Consider the following 22,088-nt stretch of genomic DNA (forward strand, 5'->3'; position numbering starts at 1 on the left):
CCACGCTGCACATTGGTCCGATCCTTGCTACTCCTCCTCAGACGAACAGGAAATCCGTTACAAAATTGGTGAAGCGAAATGAAAAAAATTACTTGTTTCAAAAAAATTAAAAAAATTAAAAACGGAAAAGTGGTGCATACATATGTATTTTTTTTGCTATGAAGCCCCTAAATAAGATCTGGTGCAACCAATTACCTTCAGAAGTCACATAATTAGTTAAAAAGTCCACCTGTGTGCAATCTAAGTGTCACATGATCTGTCACATGATCTCAGTATATATACACCTGTTCTGAAAGTCCCCAGAGTCTGCTAAACCACTAAGCAAGGGGCACCACCATGCAAGCAGCACCATGAAGACCAAGGAGCTCTCCAAACAGGTCAGGGACAAAGTTGTGGAGAAGTTCAGATCAGGGTTGGGTTATAAAAAAATATCAGAAACTTTGAACATCCCATGGAGCATCATTAAATCCATTACGAAAAAAATTAAAGAATATGGCATCACAACAAACCTGCCAAGACAGGGCCGCCCACCAAAACTCACGGACCAGGCAAAGAGGGCATTAATCAGAGGCAACAAAGAGACCAAGGATAACCCTGAAGGAGCTGCAATGCTGTGGGGATGTTTTTCATCAGCAGGGACTGGGAAACTGGTCAGAATTGAAGGAATGATGGATGGCGCTAAATACAGGGAAATTCTTGAGGGAAACCTGTTTCAGTCTTCTAGAGATTTGAGACTGGGATGGAGGTTCACCTTCCAGCAGGACAATGACCCTAAGCATACAGCTTAAACAACACTCAAGTGGTTTAAGGGGAAACATTTAAATGTCTTGAAATGGCCTAGTTAAAGCCCAGACCTCAATCTAATTGAGAATCTGTGGTATGACTTAAAGATTGCTGTACACCGGCGGAACCCATCCAACTTGAAGGAGCTGGAGCAGTTTTGCCTTGAGGAATGGGCAAAAATCCCAGTGGCTAGATGTGCCAAGCTTATAGAGACATACCCCAAGATACTTGCAGCTGTAATTTCTGCAAAAGGTGGCTCTACAAAGTATTGACTTGGGGGGGTTATGCATAGTTATGCACGCTCAAGTTTTCTGTGTTTTTGTCTTATTTCTTGTTTGTTTCACAATGAAAAAATATTCTGCATCTTCAAAGTGGTAGACATGTTGTGTAACTCAAATGATACAAACCCCTGAAGAATCCATTTTAATTCCAGGTTGTAAGGCAACAAAATAGGAAAAATGCCAAGGGGGGTGAATACTTTCGCAAGCCACTGTAAATGTCTCTAATAATCAGGGATAATTTTGACAGGAATGGCCAGCCTTCCTAGAACAATGTGAAAAGAACTATAGGAACCATCTTGCTTCTGTTTCTTGTTCTTTTGGGAAGACTTTTCATCATTACCTTGGAGTAGTTTGAGCAGGTCCAGAACATTAGACTGGTGCTGGGTTTTCTTCCTCTGTGGGGATCTCTTGGAACTAGTAGTTTTGACTTTACTTTTCGTGGTTAACTTTGAACGCTTCAGAGAAGAGGTGGTTTTGGTGGTTGCCAACGTGGTGGTGAGAACTTTCTTGGAGTAACTTGTTTTGGCTTTTGACACTTCCTGGACTTTGTGGGACAGTGGGGCCAACTGGTATGTGTCTGGAGCAGTGGTTTTTCCATAACCTTTGTTTGAGTGGGATGTTTCTCTGACAACTGTTTCTGTGATTTTAACATTGGGTTGAATCTTTGAATCAGGTACAACTAATCTGAAAGCACTGTCTTTGTTATAACTGCTTCTAGAACGAGAAGCATCCTCTTCCTTTTTAGCAGCTTGATTACGTGACTTGGATGACGTAGGATTTTTTGACACCAGTGTTGGAGGCTTAAGTTTATGGGATGGTGGTGCCAGCTGATACTTAGTGGCAGCCAGGTCTACTTTAGCTTGCCTTGGTTTTGATTGACTTGTCTGTGTTGAGCGCTTATTAGCTGTCACGGGAATCTTCTTGGCCATCGTAGTCTTTGTTTCAGACTTTGTTGCAGTTCGTGTCCTAGCGCTAGGCTTTGTTGTACTATGTGGTCTAGTGCTAGTCCTGGGATTACTTAAGGTAGTACTTTGTCTTTTGCTGGACTTTGAAATGACATTACTTTTTGTGGTTCGAGTTATTAATGGTTTAGGTTTTGTAGTTTGTCTGTTTGTGAATGTTTGGGACGTGGACTTTGTGGTTCAAGTTATTAATGGTTTAGGTTTTGTAGTTTGTCTGTTTGTGAATGTTTGGGATGTGGACTTTGTGGTTCGAGTTATTAATGGTTTAGGTTTTGTAGTTTGTCTGTTTGTGAATGTTTGGGACGTGGACTTTGTGGTGAGAGTTGAATTGTGCTTTCTATTCCTCTGAGGGCTTGTTGTGGCTTTGTTAGCAGGGAGATGGGACATTGGTACGATTTTGGGGACTGTGGCTCTAATTTGTGACCTGGTGATTGTTGATTGAGTCCTGACAGTGGGTCTCAGTGTTGTCACGGTTGTTAATTGAGAAGTCCTGATGGTGGGTCGAGTTGTGGTAACCCCTGGCACTAAGACTGTAGAGATTGGTGGCAGTGCCTTCACCTCTTTAGCAGACCGTGAGGTGTGTCTGAAGCGTTTCACCTTGTTCATCTCCTGAGCCAGGGCAGTAAACCCATCTATCACGATCTCCAGACGACCCTCCAGCCTTCTCAGACGAGTTTCCATGTCTGTGTAGCTACTTTCCAGCTCGCCCACCCTCTCTTTCTTCTCAAGGGCAGACTCTGACTGCAGGGCCAGGAGTGTCTCCAGCTGGATGCTGAGCTTGCTCTGCTGGCCCCTCATGGCCTGGATGCCCTCCTTGATGTCCAGGGTGTTGCTCTCCAGCATGCTGAGGCGCTGGTTGAAGCGGTTCATGTGGAGCCTCATTAGGAATTGGAAGCTGTGCTCTCTAACCTCAGGTCTGGGCGTGTTCAGTGATGGGACCCTGGGTGCAGTCCTATTCAGGTGGACTCGGACCATGTCGTCCACGGGGGTGGTTGTGGTTGGACGAGTAGGGGTGGTAGGGTGAGTGGTCAGGCGAGTGGGAGCAGGTGGGCGAGTGGTAAGGCGAGTAGGGATGGTAAGGTGAGTGGGGATGGTAGTGCGAGTGGGTTGGGTACGGTGGCTGGTAGTGGACAGTAGGGTCCGTGTGGGGATGTTTGATGGCCACCGTGTGGGGATGTATGGCCTTTGGCTATAATCTGTGTCTTCCTCTTCTTCCTCATCTGGCTGTGGGCTGCCGCTATAGTCTATGACCTCCTCTTCCTCGACTGGCTCTGGGCTGTAGTCTATGACCTTGTAATCCTCCTTCTCTTCGACTAGCTCTGGGCTGTAGTCTATGACCTTGTAATCCTCCTTCTCTTCGACTGGCTCTGGGCTGTAGTCTATGACCTTGTAATCCTCCTTCTCTTCGACTGGCTCTGGGCTGTAGTCTATGACCTTGTAATCCTCCTTCTCTTCGACTGGCTCTGGGCTGTAGTCTATGACCTTGTAATCCTCCTTCTCTTCGACTGGCTCTGGGCTGTAGTCTATGACCTTGTAATCCTCCTTCTCCTCGACTAGCTCTGGGCTGTAGTCTATGACCTTGTAATCCTCCTTCTCTTCGACTGGCTCTGGGCTGTCTTTGACCTTGTAATCCTCCTTCTCCTCGACTAGCTCTGGGCTGTAGTCTGTGTCTTCCTTCTCCTCCTCCTCATAATACTCCTCCTCTTCCTCGTCTCCACTGCCCTCTGGCACCACATGTTTCTCCAGGCTAAAGTTGAACACTGCCTCACCACACCCCGGCAGGAGGAATCCCTCATTGTTCTCTTGCAGGTACGGGTCCACACAACTGTCTTGTTTTCTTAATGATCAAAACATTCAAATCAGAAATAGGGCAGGCAGGGAGGCTCAACTTATCAAAACATACCGATGTTTATTTAACCAGTCACCTCATCGTCATCTTTGCACCTCGAGTAGCAAAGATTCGTCAAACAGATGTGACATTCGAAATGCCACCTCTACATTTATGCCTCAGAGAGAGAATATGTAAACACTGACAACATTATCCCACAGCTTCTAAACCTTACAAAACGCATTAAAGCACAACTGGAGCATAAACAGTAGACTGAAAAGGTTCTGGCAAAGTTAAATCAAAGGAGGAAGCTGAAGCATAGGAGAGAACTGAAGCTGAGGAGAGATAGCAAAAACCAAGTTACATAAGGTTTCCTCAGGACACAACTACAAGTCCAAACATTCCTAACGAAAGACTTGATTGGCCCAACAAAAAAAAAGAGACTTAGTTGGCTTTTGGCTTTTGCGACTTTTACGACAACAAATGCTATCACACCTTAGTATATCACATATAATCCCATGGTACACCAGACACATTTTTAAAAACAAAAATGCCCATTGATAAATACAATGTTCGTTAGCCAAACTCAATAATCCACCACACATATTGACCTCTCAAATAGCATAAAAGGCACTGCTACTGCAGAGACCAAACCCAACACACAAAAACCTTTACTAACTAACTGGAATGGGTGGCATTGATTTGAGCTTTGCGTCCCCCATACCACTTCACTAATACATACCAATCAATCATGACTGGTTGGAAAGACTGGTTGAAAGAGGGATGCAATGGACAGACGTGCTACTATTCCCATTTTGTAAATGAAGCAAGTGGGTGCCAGTGCCAGACCTATCACCTCTGCTTTGCCGTGCTCCGGCCAGCCCAGCATCCCCAAACCACTGACCACTTAGCAGCTTGACAGTAAGGATGGAAGGGATAGAGCGAGAAAGAGCTGAATATGGAGAGAATCGTACCTTTCGCAGCGCCGGCCAGTGAAGCCAGGGGGACAGTTATCACAAGTAGGCTGACCATCCACGTCCTTGTAGCAAGACTGAGAATACCTGCAGGAAGACAGAGTCTTCTATCAGAGACAGTATAGCCTACAGCCCATATAATAGGAATGGGGTTACATTTGAGACAATAGTGTAACTGTATGACCAGTCACTGTCAGATCAACTGTCTTTACAAAGAGCAGGTTGACCCCACATAATTAAATATGATCTCTATGAGGTTGACTAGCAGGTGAATGGACACATGTTTATCAGTAGAATAAGGGTCTTCATGAGGATAAGTCTGGAGCTAGAGTTCCAGAGCCATTGATCCATGTAAAGGTGTAGTTCTGTGCAGCTGTAGAGCCCATGAGGAGTGAACTCACTGGTTGCTGGGGGAAGTGCCAGGGCAGGGGCAGGGCTGACAGGCCTGGGGGCCATCCGTCACAGGGTTGCCGTAGAAACCTGGCAAACAGCGCTCGCACCTTGGGCCGGCCGTGTTGTGAAGGCATTGCTAGAAAAAGGAGACACACACGTCCATGGAACAGTGAAATCCTATTACGAGCGAATGTGTGTTCTGTTCTGAATCCACATGTTGAGATTTGTCAAGAAACCATTAGCGGATTCCATAGCAGACATCAAAGCCAGATGCAGCTGTAGTACTGTACTACTGACATACAGTACAGTAGGAGGGTGGTGTGACTTACCAAGCACGCGCCTGTCTCCTGGTCACAGCCGCTGGCGTGGCCGTTACAGTCGCACCTCTCACAGGTACCCAGGTAGAGCCCAGAGCCTGTACGGGTGTAGCCCACATCACACTCCTGTATAGAAACAGACATGGAAGGAAAGACATGGAAAACCCCCTCAGGCCATGTAGTAATAGAAATGTAGACAGTACAGTAGATTGTCTTGTTGTTCCATGACAGCATGCTCTGACAATTCAACTCTGCGTTTCTTTCCAAGATGTCTACAGTGCTATGAAACAAAGTGATGGAGCTTAACGACTAGGAGAGGTAGCAGAGGAACAGCTACTGTATTGGTTGTTCTTGTGTCATCAGGATAATGTTTATGTGGTGTGTGTGTGTGTTTGTGTGTGTAAAGTACCTGGCATGATGGTCCTTTGTAGCCCTGGGGACAGGCACACTCCTCCACCTCAAGGGCATGTTCGTTGCCTGTGGAGCGTGGCACTGCAATGTCCATTTGGATGTCTGAAAGACTGGACAACAACGCAGGTGAGATAACAACAACAACAACATCAGCCACATGGTCTTTCCAGTAAGTGTCCTAAATGATTCTTTAGAATCATCTTTATGTGGAAAACTACAGCTGATTTGAGGTACTACTCAATATGTCTTCCTTCTCCTACCTACACTAGAGTTGAGTAGAGGTAGACCTCAATAGTACAAGTAGCCTGGTCCTCTCTTACCTGGTCTCAGCCATGTTGTCAGCGTAGGTGGCTCTGATCATGAATACAGTAGTATCAGCCAAGGCCATGAGGAGGTGCTCACGAGTACAGGGCTGTCCATCAGCACGCCTCCATGCAGACTGGTAGGAGAGAAAAACAGGGAGAGACAGAGAAATGTAAAGTTCTGCATAGGCAAACTCAGGATTAGAGCGGGGATTATATTCAAGAAAAGGATTGGGATTAGCGATGGAGTTATTAATGGTAATCTAATTACGTAATCTAAACAAAATCATCCACAAAAGACAACCTGTTATTACATCTTAATGAAAACAAACTGTTTATGATCAGTTTTTTAAAAACACGCATACACACACGCACACAAACAATGACACACACCTCTCTGAAGGTGACAGTGACTGTGGTAGGTGCGCGGGGGAGGGGCTTTGTCTGGGAGAAGTGTTCGAGGAAGATGCTGTTGCCTTGGAGAACCACATCCGGCTGTCCGTCAATCACCAGGGAGCGTTGCCGGGGCTCATAGCGCACAGTGTAGCGCAGCTCTCCGCCATAGGCTGTCACCTGGCAACAACATGTCAGATGTCAGAGACAGACGTTCTAGAACAACCCACCTCTTAACTCCACTCGATGGTGGAAAGGTATTTCACCCTATAAGGCTAGCTGGGTCATGGATCATCAAGCAGAGAGCTTCTCTTTGTTTAGGTAGCCATGTAAAGCCTTTATAGTTTTCACATGTTGAGAGAGCATGTGGACGGTGAAATCTAGCCTGACCACATTTACTTCCCACCGCTAAGTCAAAATACGGTGGATGATAGTTTCTCCTGTCCCTATGGTCTAGTGGAGAAACAAAGTGTCATAAAGACCACCACTCATCTCCCCCACCCTCTCCCCTTGTCCCCTCCCCTCTCATCTTGTCTCCTCATATCACTTCGTCCCTCCCCTCTCAACTTGTCTCCCCATCACCCTTCTCTCCCCTAGTCTCCTCTCTTCCCCCTCTAACTGCTGTCTCCCTCCTCTCCCCTAGTCCCCTCTCTTCTCCCTCTAACCCATGTCTCTCTCCTCTCCCCTAGTCCCCTCTCTTCCCCCTCTAACCGCTGTCTCCCTCTCCCCTAGTCTCCTCTCTTCCCCCTCTAACCGCTGTCTCCCTCCTCTCCCCTAGTCCCCTAGTACTCTCTTTCCTTCCTCTCCCTCTGTCTCCCCCCTCTCACCTTGTCTCCTCTGAAGCTGTCTGGTAGGACCCAGTAGTAGATGTCCTTGGGGATGTCAGAGAAGGAGCGGTATGTCACCTCTGAGGAGCCTTTCTGGGTGATACCGTCTGTGATAGTCCTGGAGTTAGCACTGTTGGATAGGGAGAACAGCTGCCCATTCACACCGCCACGGACCTGGGGGATACAAACACACACACTTTAGATACATCTTCGTATCTTCTCTGTGCTCAAGAATCCAAGCGAAAAGGGCTCAAGTGCACTTAAGCCAGACTCAATGCACTGCTGTGGTTTAGGATGTGCTTGACCATTCCTTGCATTTTGTGATGTCTTAAGTTCCCTATAGAGGTAGTGTGTGTTGACTGGTGTGAGTAGTATTAGTACGGCCAGGCCACTGACCTGGTCTCGGCTCCAGGTGGAGCTGGCACACTGCTTGGTGACGCCCATACAGAAGCACTGCAGACAGCCTTCTGGGTTCTCCTCTGTCAGGTGGAAGGCGCCGCTCTTACACTCGTCACACTGCGACCCCACCACATTGGACTACAACACACACATATACCAGACACACATCTGTCATGCATCTGACTCACTGACTGACTGGCTGGCTCATCATAAAAGATGATCATATTATAATTGCAGTAAAACCTACACAGGTCCAAGTAATTCTGAATGTACATGCAATTCACATGTTCCCCTGCAAACTGTCATTAACAAATAACACCGGTATCAGACACTGCAAGTTCCTAGCTACTATCTAATCAACCCAACATTGACATTCTTTTTTTTATTTAACTAGGCAAGTCATTTAAGAACAAATTATCATTTACAATGACAGCCTAGGAACTGCCTTGTTCAGGGGCAGAACGACAGATTTTTACCTTGTCAGCTCTGGGATTTGATCTAACAACCTTTTGGTTACTGGCCCAACACTCTAACCACTAGGCTACCTGCCACCCCTGCTTCGCTACAATTGGCTTAAAAAGCCAAACTTAACACAATATCTGACAATTATTTTCCAGCAATATAGCCCAGTCTGTCTGGTGTGCATATTTGTCTATCCCTGTGTGTAGCCAGTTGATGTGATTACCGTCTCGTGGGTTGACAGAAATACTTTCCCCAAAACCTTCTCAATTAAATGTTAACTGCAAAGTAGGCTTACCTGGCAGAAGTATATGATGAGTAAATATATCACTTGTATCTATTATTTGCAAACTTTGCCCTGAAATGAACAGAAGCTGTATGGAACCATCGCTAGGCAGGCACATTCCTCACTCGCTAGATGCGCAATTAAAGGGCCAGATGCGCAATTAAAGGGGAATTGTTTTCTTCCAGACCTTCTGATGTGATTTAAGCATTGACATCGACTCAGAACATCCAATTTCGTTGTTTTCTCTACAAACAATTGTAATTTTGAAAAACGAAAAAAATCGAGAACCATGAAAAATTAAACTGAGAAAACATAACATGGGAAAATATAACAGAATTTTGGAAACGAATCACAGATCTTTTTGGGGCCCCCTTTGAGTTTATTAACCATTATTTGACCAGGTATATTGACCACTACCAGTGGTGTAAAGTACTTATGTAAAAATACTTTAAAGTAGATCTACTACTTAAGTAGTTTTTGGGTTACTTTACTTTACTATTTATATTTTTGACAACTTATAATTTTACTTCACTACATTCCTAAAGAAAATTGTATACTTTTTACTCCATACATTTTACCTGACACCCAAAAGTACTCGCTACATTTTGAATGCTTAGCAGGACGGGAAAATGGTCTAATTCACAGACTTATCAAGAGAACATCCCTGGTCATCCCTACTGCCTCTGATCTGTTGGAGCATGCACCTGGCTATCCTTAAATACATTTAAAAAACAAGAAAATGGTGCCATATGGTTTGATTGATTTCTACTTTTACTTTTGATACTTAAGTATATTTGAGCAATTACATTTACGTTGATACTTAAGTACATTTAAAACCAAATACTTTTAGACTTTTACTCAAGTAGGATTTTACTGGGTGACTTTCACTTTTACTTGAGTCATTTTCTATTAAGGTATCTTTACTTTTACTCAAGTATGACAATTGGGTACTTTTTCCACCACTGTGCACTACTTTCTCTTGTACACTAAGGACCCGGGGAAGAGTTGCAGGGGAGAGGAGAAGAGAAGAATGTGGCTATTTAAAAGCTAGAAAGAAATGTGTAGCTCATGAAACGTTTCATTTTTTAAAAGTGTCTCTCATGCTAGAAAAGGTTGGAGACCACTGGAGTAGACAATGGAGTTAAACTGTTGGTGACTGAGAGTGTCACTCCTAAATCTAATCTAAAGCCCTACTCATAACTTTGGTCATAAGAATGAAGTACAGTAAGCCAAAACAGCGTAGTGTGTTACCTTGCAGGCGCATGGTCTGCTGTTGGAGTTCACTGTTCCTCTGCTATCACACTTTGAGTTTGCTGAAGGAGGGAGGGCGTGGAGAGAGGGAGGGAAGGAGAGAAAGGGGGGAGAGAGAGGTAGGGAGGGAGTAGAGATGAATCAGTACCTGGGAGTGCTCCTCCAACCCCTCCACATACCAGGCTGATGATGACACCCCCCTCAGCAGGTATGACTGATGTTAATAATTACACTGGGCCAAGACAGAGGCTCTTAAAGGTAAAGTAGGATATAAAGCATGGCATGCACTTGAGCTAAAAAAACAGTCATATACTGTACACATGGCTATGGGTAAAACAATACAAATAAAGCATTTTCCTGGCACTTTCAAGCCTAAAAACAATGTCCATCCCGATACTGATGTAAAACAGAACACTCACTGTTTGGAAAACATTTGCCATTAGGCTGTAGTGGGTTACCCTGGTACCCAGGTGCACACCTATGAAGAAAAAAATACCCACAAACATCTTAATCTTTTATAACTATCCTTTATAACTAACTATTCCATATACAGTAAAGCTGGCATTGATTTAAAGACAGTGCAGATGTAAAGGGGGGTGATGTAATTTGTGATGTCACTTCCTTACTTTTCACAGCGGCGGCCGGTGTAGCCTGGTTTGCAGGCATCGCACGTGGCCTGGGAGTCATGGTCCAGGAAGCAGGTGTCGGAGAACCTGGGAGACACAAACAAATCACAGGAGTAGACTGTTAGCTATATTAATATGTACATTAGCTGCCGGTTAATGGGTAGCATTAATAGGTCACAAGGTGACAACACCAGCAATGAATGACTAAGCCCAGTGTTTTTCTGGAAAGTCCAGTGAATCCGCCCAACAGGGACGTCAACCTGCTCTTTCCATCCATGTCTGTCACTCAGGGTGTGTGTCTGTGTCTGTGTGTGTGTGTGTGTGTGTGTGTGTGTGTGTGTGTGTGTGGTGACCCCTCACCGGCGAGACGTCTCGGTGTATGGGCAGGGACAGGGCTTGCAGTCATCGGGGCGACCTCGTCTGGGGTCACCGAAGTAGCCTGGTCTGCACTTGTCACACTGAGGACCTTCAGTGTTGTGCTGGCAGCTCTGAGGAAGGGAGAGGAACATAGTTCAGTTACTACCTGTATATTATGCACACTTGTCCATACATTACTTACAGAGCGGCTGAACTTACCAATTCTGCATGTTTTTCTGCTGCTCATAAAGAAAAACGAGATTTGTCTTAGGGGTGTTGTTCGATAAGGGTGTGTTATGATCGCTTTATTGTTCCCTGGCAGTTACTGTTGTTTGTCCCTCTTGTCAGGTTTTGGCCAAGACTGTTCGGGTTTTGGTCACTAGATGTCCCCATTGCACCTTTTTTGTACCTTTTGTTTTTTCTTGCTCTAATTATTGTTTGCACCTGTGGGTCGTTCCCTTGTTAGTATTTAAACCCTGTGTGTTCCTCAGTTCCTTGCTCAGTGTTTGTAAGTTAGCACCCAGCCCCAGCCCAAGCCTTGTTTTATACAGATATTTCTCTTGTTGGATTTTCCAGAGGTTCTCTGGTTTAGTTCTTGTGTATTATTTGAGGGCTCAGTGTTTCTGTCAGGACCCGGTGCGAGAAACAGTCACTAATAATCGTCAGAACCCAGAAGATGAGGCAGACACAGCAGTACTAGAGATGGTGGTTTAATTAAAGAACAAAATCTTCAGGCAAAGAAACTAAATCCACAATGTCCAAAAATAAAGCCAAGAGGCACAAAATGGAAATCCTCCAAAATACAAAAGAAACTCCACAAAGTGGTAAAAAACAGCAGGGAAAAACAAACCTCAAAAGACTACTCAAATAATACACAAGAACTAAACCAGAGAACCTCTGGAAAATCCAACAAGAGAAATATCTGTATAAAACAAGGCTTGGGCTGGGGCTGGGTGCTAACTTACAAACACTGAGCAAGGAACTGAGGAACACACAGGGTTTAAATACTAACAAGGGAACGACCCACAGGTGCAAACAATAATTAGAGCAAGAAAAAACAAAAGGTACAAAAAAGGTGCAATGGGGACATCTAGTGACCAAAACCCGAACAGTCTTGGCCAAAACCTGACACCTCTTGAGTCACCGTAGCAACAACATAGCCACTACCACTTCTTCAAAATAGAATTCATTTAAGATAAATAAAATAATCTGTAATTAATATTGACGTTTTTGCAGAGGAGGTCTTAGTCGCACAATTTTACATCTACGTAGCTATGGTGTTTGGTGCAGTATTTCTCAAGTAAAATAAATTGCATGAAAAAGTGCTGATTTCTGAGACCATGTCATCATCAGCAAGCTGTCAAACTATGGTAAATAAATACATTTTAATTTTGCTCAAAACAGTGGCAGACTGGAGGGATCACTATCAATCACATCAGCAAGAGGTGGGCAGCTCTGTGTCATTGTCTGGAGATTCGCTGCTATGATTGGATAGAGCGCATCAGCACAGCTGTTTATACATGCATGACAATTCTCCCTATGCGTTACCATCCCGTGTTAGTGGGAAAGTGGCCATGATTGTAATCCAAACCCAACCAGTCATGTAAGTCGTGAGGACCTCATTTACACAAATCTCACAAAACTCAGTTTAGTAAAATATTTACAAACAATTATCCTACTTGCATTTTTTTTACCACACATGTTTAAATAATTTTTGTACACATTCTCAACACTTAGAACAGATTTGTTTACAGCTAAAAAACATTGAGGCTAATACAACTTTATAATAGTATAATAATAACATTATGTTGTAAGGAGTTCTCACCAGACAGTGTCCACTGATGGGGTCACAGGCGCTGGCGTGTCCATTACAGTTACATCCAGCACAGGATCCCAGGAAGTTCCCTCCAGACACACGCTCAAAGCCAGTGGAGCACTGTTCACAGGACAGTCCTGAGTAGCCAGGGGGACACCTGGGTGAGACAGACACACACCATAGAAGACATTACAACTGAAACTCTCCTACATTTCAAACACAATACAATGCAACTTTATTTACAATATATCTACAGCTGCAGGCACAAAAAAAATTATGTCACAAAAACCGGTCCCACGGTTTAAGTAATTTTCTTAGTGACTGCAACTCTATGGGGCGATAACAAACTACATCCAATCCAAATCCCAACCTCAGCTGAAGTCAATCTATGGGATCTCACCTGCACTCCTCCACATCCTTGGCATTGCCCTGGATGTTGTACTCCACGGTGGTGGTGTCCATGACGATGTCGCTGAGCGCCACGCTCACCATGTGGTTGTCGTAGACGGTGCGGATGCTGATGGCCTCCAGGCTAGCCAGGGTCATCATCAGGTCCTCACGGGACACCTGGCGTCCCGACGAGTGCTGCCAGTTCTCCTACAACAACACATACCAACCATGTAAGGTCAGACATTCAACCTATGCATGTTAGTCCTAAACAAGTACCTTTTAGCCACTGATCATATACTTTACATTAAAGGCCTAGATGGCTTCATCTTTACAACTGATCATATACTTTACATTAAAGGCCTAGATGGCTTCATCTTTACAACTGATCATATACTCTACATTAAAGGCCTAGATGGCTTCATCTTTACAACTGATCATATACTTTACATTAAAGGCCTAGATGGCTTCATCTTTACAACTGATCATATACTTTACATTAAAGGCCTAGATAGCTTCATCTTTACAACTGATCATATACAAAATGCCCAGACTAGTACATCTCAGCCACTGACCCCATATAGGCTATGTAAGACCTACAAAAGGGTTCCAAAAGGGTTCTTCGGCTGTCCCCACAGGATAAATATTTTTGGTTCCAGGTAGAATCCTTTTTGATTCCAGGTAGAACCTTTTTTGGGTTCCATGTCGAATCCCCTTTAAAACTTCTTAGGGATAGGGGGCAGTATTTTCACGTCCGGATGAAAAGCGTGCCCAAAGTAAACTGCATGTTACTCAGGCCCAGAAGCTAGGATATGCATATAATTGGTAGATTTGGATAGAAAACAATATAAAGCTTCTAGAACTTTTAAAATAATGTATGTGAGTGTAACAGAACTGATTTGGCAGGCAAAACCCCGAGGACAAACCATCCAGGGGAATTTTATTTTGAGGTCATAGTATTTCCCAATGGTTTTCTATGGGAAGCCCTATTTAATAAGAACCTGGTTGCGGTTCCTATGGCTTCCACTAGATGTCAACAGTCTTTAGAAATTGTTCTATGTTTTTCTTTTGAGAAATGAAGTATGGCTGTTCTTTGTAAGTTTCACTCCAGGTGTACTCTACTGTTTGGTGTGCGTGAACTGGAACGTGCTTCACGTTGTTTTTATCCGGTATTGGAAACAGTTTATCCCGTCTTAAATTTGATTGATTATTTACGTTTTAGGATACATGAGGTTGGATTAGGAACGTTGTTTGAAATGTTTGGACCAAGTTTACAGGTAACTTATTAGATAATTTGTAGTCATGTTGGGCGAGTTGGAACCCGTTGTATTTCTGAATCAAACGAGCCAAATAAATGGACATTTTGGGGATATAAAGAAGGAATTTATCGAACAAAGCGACCATTCATTGTGTCACTGAGACATTTGGGATTGCAAAAAGAAGAAGATCTTCAAAGGTAAGGCATTTATTATATCATTATTTCTGACTTTTGTGTCGCCACCTGCCTGGTTGAAAATGATTTCCATGTGTTTGTACGTGTTTGTACGCGGGGCGCTGTCCTCAGATAATCGCATGGTCTGCTTTCGCCGTAAAGACTTTTTGAAATCTGACACTGCGGCTAGATTAACAAGAAGTTAAGCTTTATTTTGATGTATTACACTTATATTTTCGTGAATCTTGAATATTGATATTTCTGTAGTTTGAATTTGGCGCTCTGCAATTTCACTGGATGTTGTCAAATCGATCCCGCTAAAGGGATTGGCGCGCGAAGGGATCACTAACAGGTTAAATAGGTTTCTCAAGGGTTCTCCTATGGGGACAGCTGAAGAACCCTTTAAGGTTCTAGTTTTTTTCAAAGAGTGTAGAGACGGGTGCATTGTTTTACTAAAAATGGGCTAGGAAGGAAACAAAGTGAGGTAGATATGTTGTTTGTGGTTGAAAGATGGACTGAGACCCACCTCAGTGAATATGATCTCCTTCTTGTTGACCACCCTGGAGGGGGTGGGGTTGCCCCTGCGGTAGACCAATCTCTGACCATTCCCGGTCAGAATCACATCTGGTTTCTCCTCAGGCTCAGTCTCCCCGCGGGCCAGCGTGTAACGCACCTTGTACTTCAGTAAGCCTCCATAGGAGTCAATCTAAATATATATACAGTCTCTGTATTAACAACACTGTTATATACTGTAACTCTGGCGAAGCTCACACTAAGGCAGTGAGGCTGAAACAGATTATGGTCAAAAGCAGTGTGGAGTAGCTTCTTTCCTTTGAATCTTCAACATTTCTGGTGCACTTTCTGACCCAACATTCAGATGTGCAAGTCAATTTCATTTAGAATTCATATAACTTCAAATAGGAGTTATCTTGCTAGTATAAGCTAATTTCAACATGGTGTCACATTGAGCCATTGGAGAAACGGAGAGCAGGAGAGATGCTGCACCTTGTTGCCCAGAAACTGGCGGGGAAGCGTCCAATAGGAGTCCAGGATGAGAAAGCGTCGTGATAGGTCGACCAGCTGGAACTCCTCCTCCTCAGGGTTTATGATGAGCTGAGTGGAGGAGAGAGGAGGGGTGCCTGGTCTAGAGGGGTACGTCACGTTCACTCCTAGAGTTAGGGAAGAAGGCAGAGTGTTATGGAGGGAGATAAGGAGAGAGACATATGAAGTAAGAGAGAGTTTTATCATAGCAGTAATGACATTCATATTTTGCATGCAAAAAAAATTAATTAAGCTTAAATCGTTTTTTTAAGTTCAGTTCAATCAACTGTTGGCGCGGCAGGTAGCCTAGTGGTTAGAGCGTTGGACTAGTAACCGAAAGGTTGCAAGATCGTATCCCTGAGTTGACAAGGTGAAAATCTGTCGTTCTGCCCCTGAACAAGGCCACTGTTCCTAGGCCGTCATTGAAAATAAGAATTTGTTCTTAACTGACTTGCCTAGTTAAATAAAGTTAATGTTTTTTTTTACAAATGTCTTGACTTTTTCACAAAATATTTAGCAATGTAAAAATTCCATCAACTTTGTCATGTGTATTTATTTCATACAGGCATTTGTATTTAGTGTGGTCTAGGTACCTTTGAAGTCGTCCTCGTCAGTGAAGCGCAGGTTGATCTGGTTGCGGTAGCGGCCGGTGGTTCCACAGTTCTTGGTGATGCCGAAGCAGAAGCAGGAGATACAATGTCCCTCCACACTGAAGTGACCGTCTGGACAGTTTCCTGGTGACGATGACAGAGAGGATGACAAAACTGGATGAAAAGACAGCACGGTGCAAATAGGTAACATAGAAGATACAGACATAGAACAGGCAAAAAAGTGCAGACAGACATCAACCATTTTAGGAAATTCATATACTCACACGGACGTTATTTTCCTATACAAAATAATGTAACGAAATAGCCTTTAAAATGATCCAGCTGATCCCAGAGGAGAGTAGTATACAAACAGTGTACCTGATTCCCATTACAGGGGCCAACCCGAATCTTACCATGCTGACTCTGATATTTTATTTTCCAATTGTCCTGTCTAGCATGGTTACAGCAGATATGGTGGGACCATGCATAACCAGGCCAGCTCAGTCCAGTTCGTGTTTTGGCCTTATATGGGGAATCAGCCTATCCAGTACATACCTGGTTTCTGTGTGAGGCTGAGCACCCCGTCAGGGATACCAAACACAAGGCCCTTGGCGTTGATGGCCTCACAGGTGTACGCCCCCTGGTCCGCCTCCTTTACGTCACGGATGGTCAGGGTGCCACCCCCATTCTCACTGGTCATTGAGATCCTGGGAAGGCAGATACATACAGATGTAGGATCTTTATTTGATCACCCTGTTGCATAAGAACTTTCCTGCAATGCAGGACATTTAAAACTTGTAGTGTATTTGAGGTTTAAGAAGGCTTCTGAAGTTTGTAATATCCACTTTGAAATTTCAGACTTGATTTCCCCTTATGAAAAATGTATCAACCCTTACAAAAATGTCCATGAATTACAATCCACATAATAATTCACTTTTCCTGTTGCTGCAGGATAATTGTCCTGCTGTAGCAAACTGGCTCAAATTAAAATCCTACATGTGTATACATTGCAAACATTACATTAATGCTTCAATCAAATAAAATACAGAAGCCTGTGGTCGACTCTTCTGCAGCCAAATAGTGAGGATTCACTTGTCACAGTTAACACAAGTGTCTAAAGGGCTTTCAGAGGACAAGGAATATTCTGACTCTGAATGTATTTTCTGAACTGACACATTGCTATATGAACCGCCATACTCTCCGCAACTTTAGGCTTTCAGTATGGTATGTTTTAATAGTGATTGAAATAGTTAAACATGCACTATGCAGAAATCGCTCCACCATTTCCTGGTTGCTAAAATTCTAATTATTCACCTAATTTCAGTTTTGTAACAAAACAAGCAAGTATAGTGTAGAGAATCATTGTACCATCTAAACCAGTGTGAAATATATTTTCCTTAACCAAAAATATTGTATTTTCAGCTGTTTGAACCTGGTGTACAAAACCAAAAGTAAAACGAAACTTCAGAACGGGAAGCATAAAAATAGCGCAAATAGAACAGATCTACCGCGTCTCAGACTTGCTTGCAATGACAGATCTATAACACACATTTCTATGTGAATTTGGTCGGGTCGACATAGAAAAGTTACATATTGCAGCTTTAACTCTCTGATAGGGATTTTATTTTGACGGATTATATATAACTTTACTGTATAACACAAACAGCCATTCAATGAATGCACAGTAAACTGAGTTATCTGTTATTGCACATTGCGAAAATCATTTTCCACTTAGAGATCATTAACGCAAAGCCACAAAGCAATAATTGAATAACTCAATAATTAATGACAGATGACTGGCCTGTAGATCGGATATATGACTGAGCTTAAACAGCAATGAATGAAATGCTGCATTTTGTGGGCTGACAAGATTGGATAGCGGACAAATCCTCACTCATTTCAAAATCTTCACAGTCTGTTTCCAATCAATTATACGGAAGACTAATTTTACGCAATTCCCTAAATTAAACCCAGCATTTCTTTCCAGAGCTATCACTGCAAAGTTCAACACTCTCTTCCATAATGGCATCAGACAGACAGAGTTTGAAGAGAAGTCACGTGTATCATGCAACAGATGTGTTCAGAACTCCACATTAACTGTTTATTTGATGCATATCAACTTATCAAATGTTTGCCAACACACACACACAGAGACATTTTCAAATGCAACTTAACATTCCATTTATTCAGCCTGGGGCCATTGGCTTAAATGCCTCACTAAGTTTATGATAAGAGCTGTTATGGGCTGAACCAGAGAAGGAGGAGGACTGTACCAACTCACCTGCCACTGACGGGGATATGGCCCCAGTTGAGCCTCCAGGTGATGATGGGGGTAGGAACACCCACTGCCACACAGTTAAAGGTCACCGTCTCCCCCCGCACTGCCTGAATGGACTCCTCTGGGGGACTGGTCACCATGGGAGGAGCTTAAAGGCAAAGTTACGAGAAAACAAAGATGAGCATCTATAAAGCCAAGTATGCAGGCACTGTGGGATGCATGATGGCACACACACATTCAAAAATCCCAACTACCCAACCTCAATGTAAAAGGGCAGTGGTTTATTTGGGTACTCAGTCTCTTTAGTGAGAAACAAAAATTATGGAAAGTCAGAAAAATAAACTATTTTCCATGGATGCACATCCCAAAAGCTCTGTGTCTATGTCACCACAGTCTGAATGGAACCTGAGTCACTGCACTGGTTATGGTACAAAGGATGACTATACAAGAGAGACACACAGAGGCTTACACAGAAAGAGGGGGAGTTGGGGGTCAGATGGGGTTTTGAGAGAGAGAGAACGAGAGAGAGGAGGTAGAGAAAGAAAGAGTGAGAATAGTGTATAGGTGAGAGAGAGAAAAAGAGACACATACTGTACATGATGTGTGAGAGAGAGAAAGAGAGAGAAAGAAAGAGAGAAAGAGAGAGAAAGATAAAGAGTGATAGAGAGAGAGAAAGAAAGAGAGAAATAAAGAGATAAAGAGACTGAGATAGAGAGACAGAGAGAGTGATAGAGAGAGAGAGTGATAAAGAGAGAGTGATAAAGAGAGATAAAGAGAGAGAGATAAAGAGAGAGAGAGAGATAAGGAGAGGGAGAGAGAGAGAGAGAGATAAGGAGAGGGAGAGAGAGAGAGAGAGAGAGAGAGAGAGAGAGAGAGAGAGAGAGAGAGAGAGACAGAGAGAGAGAGACAGAGAGAGAGAGACAGAGAGAGAGAGACAGAGAGAGACAGAGAAAGAGATAAAGAGAGAGAGAGATAAAGAGAGAGAGAGAGATAAAGAGAGAGAGAACAGAGAGACACAGACAGATAAGGTCTGGGACTTACTGCAGCCATACTCATCAGAGCGGTCTGGGCAGTCTGTCTCTTCATCACACTGATAGCTGGATGGGATGCAGGTGCGGTCACTGAGGCACACAAACTGCTCTGGGGCACACGTGTCACCTGGACCTCTGGTGGCTGGAGAACCAGAAGAGATGGAAAATCAGTGTCATTAATCATTTTAACATTTGTTTCCACAGAGTTCAAAAGGAGTTTGAAAAATATGTGAATCATTCTGAAATGAACTCGTTTGGCTTCAGATCAACCAACAGGAGTGCTGACTTACGGCAGTCTGTCTCGTCTGAGTTGTCCTCGCAGTCGTTGTCTCCATCACAGCGCCACAGCTTGAGAGCACAGCGGCCGTTCTTACATTTGAACTCATTTGGTTCACAGGGAGAGGGAGTGCCTGGAGACAGACATAGAGCCAGGATCAGTGGAGTACTTCAATCAGACGCCTTGATCAGGTGTGTTTGCATTAAGCAGATGCAAAACATTGTGTCTGATCGTGATTGTGTGTATGTGTGTATATCTGGGTTTCTGTTAGGAAATGTGGCGCCTTTCATTTTAATTCACCGGACATTTATGAAATGTACCAGATCGCTATGCATTGATTGTGCAACCTGATTAGGGCATCCACCCACTGTGCTTAGAAGGCCAGAAATTGTACATTTTATGGTAAATCACATTTAGTTTATGGTAATTAATCTTAACAGAACATGCAACTCCGATGCAACTGCATGCGTCATTCTTACCGAATTCTGCTGAGAAATTTGAAGATGTTAGAATACATATGCAGCGCGTCCATATAGGGGAAACTTTCCCTAAAGTAAATTGAATTGCCAAACTGATATAGCCTAAATAGCTTACTCCTGTCCATACATAAATAAATAAAATATTTCAAAATACTGTAGGCTACTACCCCAGAAAGCATGATTTGGTCACAAAGGATAATTAGCGTAAATCACACAGCCTACAGTCAGAAGGGCCCACAATTTGGGCAGAGCGCGCTGCAAATACCAAATAGATGATTGTTGAGTTGTGACTGTCAGTGAAAAGCAAAGAGATCCAGTCACGTATATGGCAATATTTAAAAATACAATCACGGAAAAACTTTTGGAAAGCGAAATGGTCATTGCTGTAAATAGAAGACAATGAAAAGTCTCCAATCTGACTTTTAACTATCAAAATAACAGTGGCCATATTCCCGGTGATGGTTAGTGTGCATATTCACTGTCTTTATCATTGGGTCAGTGCCACATTTGTTTGTTTTTGGACAATCATCTCCTCCTGCAGGTTAGACGGACGTCATATTGTATTTGTGTTTCCCCTTTTCGTAGGCCCATAGTAGGCTACCTTGTCATTTTTGTCGTATTAAAAAAGATTATGCTAATGTCTCCAGTCATATAAAAGGGAGTAGAATTACATGAAATGTGTTTATAAAAGGCCAACATTTTTCTGTGATATAGCCAGCTGTCAGGCGGTGGTTAACTGGTGCAGTGAATCAGGCGCAGGAGAGCAGAAATGAGTGTACAAGGTATTTAATTCCACGACAGCACCAGTATACAGACAATACTCAAAGTGCGGAGAAATACCGGTCACTGGAAAATAACGCCGTAAATACATAACCCGGCAAACATAACCAGCCGACAAGTACCGCCATGAACAATCAATAAACACACACACTAACTGTGGGAAACAGAGGGTTAAATAATGAACATGTAATTGGGGAATAGAAACCAGGTGTGTAGAAAACAAAGACAAAACAAATGGAAAATGAAAAGTGGATCGGAGATGGCTAAAAGACCGGTGACGTCGACCGCCGAAAGCCGCCCGAACAAGGAGAGGGACCGACTTCGGCGGAAGTCCGACTTCGGCGCCACTACGAACATTATTTTTTGCGAACAGTGATTGAGTTATATTATTAGCTTAAATTATGACTATCCAATCTAATCATCCCATTAAGAATAGTAGGATATCTTACATAAGCCTGCAAATGCCAGGATGCATGGAATGCTTTATCATAAAGGTGCATTTTTATGGTAAAAATTTGCTTCCCCAAACTTCAAACCCAGGCGCCGCCTATGTTAGAATAACTGTCTGCATTTACTTATCCTCAGCCAACAAGACTTGTAACGAACAGCAAAATCACTAGCCTATGTCAATCTACTAACCCCCATAGTAGAAAAGTTGACCTATTCTATTGGTCAGCTTGTCGTTCTGTGCGAGAAAGAAATAGATCCCAAATTCATTCAACCAGTAGGCCTAGGCTACAACCCCAAAAACGTTTAAAAAACAATGAGGTTCATGCAACCGATCAGAAGTTTAGCTTAAAATGTTGATAAACTATTATTTCTTCCCATTACCAGCTCAGCAATGCGCACAAGGCAGTAGGCTACGCCGGAATGTTCCTTCCATAATGCATTTAGCGGAAAACACCATTGTGAGGGGTTTCATTTGACAGAGATGAAAATATCCATTTGAAATGTAGAAAGAGGGGATATCTAAATATGCAACAACCAGCATGGGTTGCTAATATGACTAGGATTGTTCATTTTGGCTTCTGGACAATGAAAGAAAGTTGATTTGAAAATCAATAGAATATGAGAGAAAAAGGCTACTTGTTTCAATGGCATATGGAAGTCTTTATAAAAGGCTACTTG

The 22,088-nt window shown here is 43.2% G+C and overlaps 1 protein-coding gene across 11 annotated transcripts in view; it reads right to left on the reverse strand.

The window, feature by feature from the left end:
* The window catches only part of hspg2 (heparan sulfate proteoglycan 2), a 190,736-nt gene that overhangs the window by 77,980 nt on the left and 90,668 nt on the right, over nt 1-22,088 (reverse strand). For all 11 annotated transcript variants that reach the window (XM_071372650.1, XM_071372641.1, XM_071372648.1 and 8 more), the window contains 21 exons: nt 19,715-19,834; nt 19,435-19,566; nt 18,397-18,541; nt 16,671-16,822; nt 16,119-16,259; nt 15,490-15,653; nt 15,011-15,190; nt 13,066-13,262; nt 12,675-12,822; nt 10,853-10,980; nt 10,493-10,579; nt 10,286-10,344; nt 9,867-9,928; nt 7,868-8,008; nt 7,472-7,645; nt 6,645-6,824; nt 6,270-6,388; nt 5,948-6,059; nt 5,551-5,664; nt 5,230-5,357; nt 4,829-4,915 (listed from right to left, as the gene is read on the reverse strand). In XM_071372650.1, coding sequence (XP_071228751.1) covers nt 4,829-4,915; nt 5,230-5,357; nt 5,551-5,664; nt 5,948-6,059; nt 6,270-6,388; nt 6,645-6,824; nt 7,472-7,645; nt 7,868-8,008; nt 9,867-9,928; nt 10,286-10,344; nt 10,493-10,579; nt 10,853-10,980; nt 12,675-12,822; nt 13,066-13,262; nt 15,011-15,190; nt 15,490-15,653; nt 16,119-16,259; nt 16,671-16,822; nt 18,397-18,541; nt 19,435-19,566; nt 19,715-19,834 — 2,770 coding nt within the window. The remainder of the gene's footprint in view (nt 1-4,828; nt 4,916-5,229; nt 5,358-5,550; nt 5,665-5,947; nt 6,060-6,269; nt 6,389-6,644; nt 6,825-7,471; nt 7,646-7,867; nt 8,009-9,866; nt 9,929-10,285; nt 10,345-10,492; nt 10,580-10,852; nt 10,981-12,674; nt 12,823-13,065; nt 13,263-15,010; nt 15,191-15,489; nt 15,654-16,118; nt 16,260-16,670; nt 16,823-18,396; nt 18,542-19,434; nt 19,567-19,714; nt 19,835-22,088) is intronic.

Source organism: Salvelinus alpinus, chromosome 28 (assembly GCF_045679555.1).
Source record: "Salvelinus alpinus chromosome 28, SLU_Salpinus.1, whole genome shotgun sequence".
Lineage (NCBI taxonomy): Eukaryota > Metazoa > Chordata > Actinopteri > Salmoniformes > Salmonidae > Salvelinus > Salvelinus alpinus.